Raw genomic sequence first — 8258 nt, forward strand, 5'->3', positions numbered from 1 at the left:
AAAAGAACACTTTCTCGACTATTGCCAGACTTTCGTCGAAATTAGTCCCCAATCTCTTTGCAGCAACTGAGCTTCTGAGCTATGAACTATAATTCTTTTCACAGATCACCATATTGTTCCAGATTAAGCAACACTTTCTCGATTATTGCCAGACTTTTGACGAATTTCTATTCAAAGGTCTTGACTGCCATATTATTCCAGATATTCCATCTTTTAGGAACGGTAATTGAAGGATTTACGTTCACGGATCTAAGTTTCTGAGCAACGAACTAGAATGATATTCATAGATCGCTATAAATGATTATTTCCATCAAACATTTTCTCTGTAAGAGAGCGCACAACAGACCCATGTAGCCCCTTAGCTTTCCATCTAGAAGTCTTAGCGACTTCTTTTAGAATCGCTTAAGTCAGTTCGATGTAGAATCATTGTATTCATTATTGAATGAGAAATAAAAGCAAATGATCATGATTTTGAAATCGATCAAAATCATAATCATTTGCTCGATCAAAATCATAATCGTTTGATCACTTTAAAGATTAAAGTCTTCAAATTTTTTTCAAAATCTAACAGATTTTTCTGTTCAATCTGATGTAGAATTATTTCATTCGTTATTTCATTAGAAATGAAATCAAATGATCAAGATTTTGATCGATTTTACTTGAACACTTCAAAATCTTTAAATTTTTGCAAAATTTTCCAGATTTTTCTGTTCAATTTGATGTTAAATCATTACATTCTTTATTGCGTGAGAAATGAAATCAAATGATCATGATTTTGATCGATTTTACTTGATCACTTCAAAATCTTTAAATTTTTGCAAAATTTTATAAAATTTTCTGTTCAATTTGATGTAGAATCATTGCATTCGTTATTGCATGAGAAATGAAATCAAATGATCATTATTTTGATCGATTTTACTTGATCACTTCAAAATCTTTAAATTTTTGCAAAATTTTACAAAATTTTCTGTTCAATTTGATGTATAATCCTTGCATTCGTTATTGAATGAGAAATGAAAGCAAATGATCATGATTTTGATCGATTTTACTTGATCACTTTAAACATTAAAGTTTGATCATGATTTTGATCGATTTTACTTGATCACTTCAAAGAGAAAAGTCTTTAAATTTTTTGCAAAATTTTCCAGATTTTTCTTTACAAGTTAAATAACACTTTTTCTGACATACTAATACTATTATACAAAATGTTTAGCATAATTTTTCCTCGGAAAACTCATTAGATCGACCGCTGCTGCTGCCGAAAATGATGAAATTTTCTTTAATATGTAAAGAAAATTCATAAGAAAGGAAACCCTAAAAACACACAAGAGTCAAACCCTTTTTTTACACAATCCTTTAAATTAACTTCCTTTTAACTCTTTGGCAACAAAAAAATGCACAGAAAGAAAAAACACAATAAACAAATTCTTAAAACCCTTTCGCTTACTAAATACCAGGAAAACGCGAAACCCTTTTTTTAGAACAAAGGAAAAAAACAACATCTAGAATGCAAATGACATATGTGTAAGAAAGTGTCATAAAACCATAAACATTTTTTATAAACGAAAAAAAAATTCTAAAGAATTTTTAGGAAAAAGATTTCATAATTTTCCTTAAACTTGAACATAGAGTAAGTAAATAGTAAAAGTTATGATTTTTTCATATAAAATTATTACATTTTATATAAAACAAATGTAAATAAATTTCCCTTTTTTCGAAAACCAAAAACTCACCCCTAAGTTTTCTATTACAGTTTTCCGAAATTATGAAAATAATCACCCTTTTGTTTCATTGAAATTGTCACACACTGTATTGGTTTAGCTAACGACAAAAAACTACCTGCTTTTATCCCCCATTTAAGAGTGTGAGAGAGTAATTATGTTAAAGAGTTGCAAAGGGTGTTCTTTCTCTCTCGCTCTCTCTACCTTTCGCTTTCTTTACTGCCTTACAGGTAAGAAAGAGAAGGATGTAAGTTAATTATTTGTAAGGGTGATGGTTGAAATAAGTGCCTGTCAATGAAAATTAGCAACGCAAGCGTAGGTGTATAGGAGAGAGAGTAAGTGTATGTGTGTGTGCATTAGAAAAGAGAAACAGCTTGAAAATTGAGTATAAAAGCTGGTCCCAGTTGCATTTCAAAATCAGTACACACTGAACATTGTTCAATACAACAACTTAAGCATAATACAACAAATTATCTATTACAATTTAAAAAATTTACACATTTTTACAACAAAAATTGTAAAGAAAAATTTCACTCTCTTAAACGTTAAAGGATTATTATATATACCAACAACTCAAAACCTAAATATTTGGATTATTTACTTTTGAACAAAAACACATAACAACTACAACATGATGATTCACGAAAAATTAATGTCTGGACAATTCCTACTGGATTTGAAAAATGGTTAGTATTTCTCATATCTCTGCAAGTTAAAAAGATACTCTCTTTTAAATGATCTTGCTTATCGCTCGCTCTCTCTCTCCCTCTTTAATAAACAATTTTATTAATTTCCTGTTCTTTTTCTTGTCTACTTTTTAGATCGCTCTGGTTTATTACAAGCTGCTGCTGTGGCTCATCATCAGCAACAACCCTTGCATCATTTACAGCCTCCTTCACCTCCTATGCCCGCCTTGGATATTTACTCCGCCTATGCCTATCAACAACAATTGCAACAACAGCTTTTGAACTCTGCTGTAGCTCCTCATCATATGACAGCAGCCAATCCTAATCCTGCTCATACCACCGCTGAGGTTCTTGATCTCTCTAGACGTGATTCGGTAGAGACACCACGCAAGACTCCATCACCCTATCACACTAACTCTAGCTTTGGCACTGGTTCTCCCGCAGGCTCGCCCAATGGCTTTATGCCACAACAACAGCAGCCACAACATAACTCAGCTGCTGCTCTTTTGCCCGCCAATTTGCTGTATGCTGCTCAGGCTCAACAACAAGCTCAGAATCTTAATAATTTGCAAATTCCTGCCAACTTGGCTGCTTTATATCCTGGTCTTTACTATCCTGCTGCTGCTGTTAAGCAAGAACCCATATCCACCACACCACCACCTAGCTCATTGCCAGTCTCACAGCCAGCTCCTCCTGCCTTAGCCAATAATAATCTCTTGCAAACCTTTGCTGCTGCCGCTGCTGCTTCTACACTTAAACATGATCTTCCAGAACCACATTCTCCTCAGCAAGCTCAAACTTCCAACAACACTACCGCCACCACACCAACCAGCAGCACCAGCAATTTGTCTTCACAAGATACTAAAAACACTAGACCCTTCAAAGCCTTCCCCAGAGATCCTCTAGTTATTGCAGCCAACTTTGCTGCCACCGATGTTTTACTTGACAACCCCCGTGTTGAACGTTATACTGAATACCGCAAACGTGTTTTGGAACAAATTCGCACTTCCAATGGTGGTTCACGCACAGTGACCAATCCCAAAATGCGTCGCACTAACTCAGCATCGGGCAGTATACATGAGGGTTCCTCCAGCAATAACAGTGAAAATGATGAACGCCACCACGAAGAGTCCAGTGATTGTGATTCCAATTCTGGACAAGACTCACAAAATGCTGTCAGCTCTTCTAAATCACAAGAAAACTCATCGAATAATACCGTTACCGGTTCCGGTGGCATGGTCAAAGATGCTGCTTACTATGAACGCCGTCGCAAGAATAATGCCGCCGCCAAGAAATCTCGTGATCGTCGCCGCATCAAGGAGGATGAGATTGCTATTCGTGCTGCTTATTTGGAGAGACAAAACATTGAACTCTTGTGTCAAATTGATGCTCTTAAGGCTCAATTAGCTGCCTTGACTTCTAAAATGTCTTAAATGTTTTTTTAAGCCCGCTCCTCCCCATCCTCCTTCGTTTGCGTTGAACGCTGTTTGAAGCTTATCTGTGACATAATTTACTCTAGATTTTATTAATAGTAGTATATAGTAAAAATCTTTAGCTGTAGACCGGTGGACTGACTAAAACACTGTTTGTTTGTATAGAAAAAATTAATTAGTTTAAAAATTTTACGAAATTTTTTAGTTTTAAGTTTTAATTAGTATAAGTTTTATATAGAATTTTATAAATTACTATTAATAAACAATTTAAAAAAAATTAAAAATATATATTTTTGTTGTTTTATTTTTTTCCATAAATATTCTAAATTTTTAAAGAAATTACTCGTGGAATGAGGTTCTTGAAATGATATAGTATTGTATCTAAATTTCATTAAAACGTTCCTATTCAAAAACAAAAAGATCATTTTAAGATGTTATTGAAATTTTGAACTGGATTCTGAAATTGACTATAGACTAGATATAGACATGACTACAGTCTAGACTGTAGACTAGACTATAGACTAGACTATAAACTAGACTACAGGCTAGACTGTAGAATAGACTTTAGACTAGACTATAAACTAGACTAAAGACTAGACTATAGACTAGACTCTAGATTAGACAATAGACAAGACTATAGACTAGACTATAGACTAGACTATAGACTAGACTATAGACTAGACTATAGACTTGACTATAGACTAGACTATAGACTAGACTATGGACTAGACTATAGACTAGACTATAGACTAGACTATAGACTAGACTATAGACTAGACTATAGACTAGACTATAGACTAGACTATAGACTAGACTATAGACTAGACTATAGACTAGACTATAGACTAGACTATAGACTAGACTATAGACTAGACTATAGACTAGACTATAGACTAGACTATAGACTAGACTATAGACTAGACTATAGACTAGACTATAGACTAGACTATAGACTAGACTATAGACTAGACTATAGACTAGACTATAGACTAGACTATAGACTAGACTATAGACTAGACTATAGACTAGACTATAGACTAGACTATAGACTAGACTATAGACTAGACTATAGACTAGACTATAGACTAGACTATAGACTAGACTATAGACTAGACTATAGACTAGACTATAGACTAGACTAGACTATAGACTAGACTATAGACTAGACTATAGACTAGACTATAGACTAGACTATAGACTAGACTATAGACTAGACTATAGACTAGACTATAGACTAGACTATAGACTAGACTATAGACTAGACTATAGACTAGACTATAGACTAGACTATAGACTAGACTATAGACTAGACTATAGACTAGACTATAGACTAGACTATAGACTAGACTATAGACTAGACTATAGACTAGACTATAGACTAGACTATAGACTAGACTATAGACTAGACTAGACTATAGACTAGACTATAGACTAGACTATAGACTAGACTATAGACTAGACTATAGACTAGACTATAGACTAGACTATAGACTAGACTATAGACTAGACTATAGACTAGACTATAGACTAGACTATAGACTAGACTATAGACTAGACTATAGACTAGACTATAGACTAGACTATAGACTAGACTATAGACTAGACTATAGACTAGACTATAGACTAGACTATAGACTAGACTATAGACTAGACTATAGACTAGACTATAGACTAGACTATAGACTAGACTATAGACTAGACTATAGACTAGACTATAGACTAGACTATAGACTAGACTATAGACTAGACTATAGACTAGACTATAGACTAGACTATAGACTAGACTATAGACTAGACTATAGACTAGACTATAGACTAGACTATAGACTAGACTATAGACTAGACTATAGACTAGACTATAGACTAGACTATAGACTAGACTATAGACTAGACTATAGACTAGACTATAGACTAGACTATAGACTAGACTATAGACTAGACTATAGACTAGACTATAGACTAGACTATAGACTAGACTATAGACTAGACTATAGACTAGACTATAGACTAGACTATAGACTAGACTATAGACTAGACTATAGACTAGACTATAGACAGACTATAGACTAGACTATAGACTAGACTATAGACTAGACTATAGACTAGACTATAGAATAGACTATAGACTAGACTATAGACTAGACTATAGACTAGACTATAGACTAGACTATAGACTAGACTATAGACTAGACTATAGACTAGACTATAGACTAGACTATAGACTAGACTATAGACTAGACTATAGACTAGACTATAGACTAGACTATAGACTAGACTATAGACTAGACTACATAGACTAGACTATAGACTAGACTATAGACCAGACTATAGACTAGACTATAGACTAGACTATAGACTAGACTATAGACTAGACTATAGACTAGACTATAGACTAGACTATAGACTAGACTATAGACTAGACTATAGACTAGACTATAGACTAGACTATAGACTAGACTATAGACTAGACTATAGACTAGACTATAGACTAGACTATAGACTAGACTATAGACTAGACTATAGACTAGACTATAGACTAGACTATAGACTAGACTATAGACTAGACTATAGACTAGACTATAGACTAGACTATAGACTAGACTATAGACTAGACTATAGACTAGACTAAAGACTAGACTAAAGACTAGACTAAAGACTAGACTATAGACTAGACTATAGACTAGACAATAGACTAGACTATAGACTAGACTATAAACTAGACTATAGACTACTATATAGACTAGACTATAGACTAGACTATAGACTAGACTATAGACTAGACTATAGACTAGACTATAGACTAGACTATAGACTAGACTATAGACTAGACTATAGACTAGACTATAGACTAGACTATAGACTAGACTATAGACTAGACTATAGACTAGACTATAGACTAGACTATAGACTAGACTATAGACTAGACTATAGACTAGACTATAGACTAGACTATTGAGACTAGACTATAGACTAGACTATAGACTAGACTATAGACTAGACTATAGACTAGACTATAGACTAGACTATAGACTAGACTATAGACTAGACTATAGACTAGACTATAGACTAAGACTATAGACTAGACTATAGACTAGACTATAGACTAGACTATAGACTAGACTATAGACTAGACTATAGACTAGACTATAGACTAGACTATAGACTAGACTATAGACTAGACTATAGACTAGACTATAGACTAGACTATAGACTAGACTATAGACTAGACTATAGACTAGACTATAGAGACTAGACTATAGACTAGACTATAGACTAGACTAGACTATAGACTAGACTATAGACTAGACTATAGACTAGACTATAGACTAGACTATAGACTAGACTATAGACTAGACTATAGACTAGACTATAGACTAGACTATAGACTAGACTATAGACTAGACTATAGACTAGACTATAGACTAGACTATAGACTAGACTATAGACTAGACTATAGACTAGACTATAGACTAGACTATAGACTAGACTATAGACTAGACTATAGACTAGACTATAGACTAGACTATAGACTAGACTATAGACTAGACTATAGACTAGACTATAGACTAGACTATAGACTAGACTATAGACTAGACTATAGACTAGACTATAGACTAGACTATAGACTAGACTATAGACTAGACTATAGACTAGACTATAGACTAGACAATAGACTAGACTATAGACTAGACTATAGACTAGACTATAGACTACTATATAGACTAGACTATAGACTAGACTATAGACTAAACTATAGACTAGACTATAGACTAGACTATAGACTAGACTATAGACTAGACTATAGACTAGACTATAGACTAGACTATAGACTAGACTATAGACTAGACTATAGACTAGACTATAGACTAGACTATAGACTAGACTATAGACTAGACTATAGACTAGACTATAGACTAGACTATAGACTAGACTATAGACTAGACTATAGACTAGACTATAGACTAGACTATAGACTAGACTATAGACTAGACTATAGACTAGACTATAGACTAGACTATAGACTAGACTATAGACTAGACTATAGACTAGACTATAGACTAGACTATAGACTAGACTATAGACTAGACTATAGACTAGACTATAGACTAGACTAGACTATAGACTAGACTATAGACTAGACTATAGACTAGACTATAGACTAGACTATAGACTAGACTATAGACTAGACTATAGACTAGACTAGACTATAGACTAGACTATAGACTAGACTATAGACTAGACTATAGACTAGACTATAGACTAGACTATAGAGACTATAGACTAGACTATAGACTAGACTATAGACTAGACTATAGACTAGACTATAGACTAGACTATAGACTAGACTATAGACTAGACTATAGACTAGACTATAGAGACTATAGACTAGACTATAGACTAGACTATAGACTAGACTA

The 8258-nt window shown here is 33.6% G+C and overlaps 1 protein-coding gene across 1 annotated transcript; it reads left to right on the forward strand.

Annotated features, from left to right (window-relative positions):
* The first annotated feature begins 2278 nt into the window (after positions 1–2278).
* On the forward strand, positions 2279–3987 carry LOC111686163 (protein giant). The gene is made up of 2 exons (XM_023448474.2): positions 2279–2407; positions 2543–3987. Exons 1-2 carry the CDS (start codon positions 2353–2355, stop codon positions 3838–3840), a joined length of 1353 nt encoding a protein of 450 aa, XP_023304242.2. The 5' UTR covers positions 2279–2352; the 3' UTR covers positions 3841–3987.
* Positions 3988–8258: the final 4271 nt, after the last annotated feature.

Source organism: Lucilia cuprina, chromosome 3, assembly GCF_022045245.1.
Source record: "Lucilia cuprina isolate Lc7/37 chromosome 3, ASM2204524v1, whole genome shotgun sequence".
Classification (NCBI taxonomy): Eukaryota; Metazoa; Arthropoda; class Insecta; order Diptera; family Calliphoridae; genus Lucilia; species Lucilia cuprina.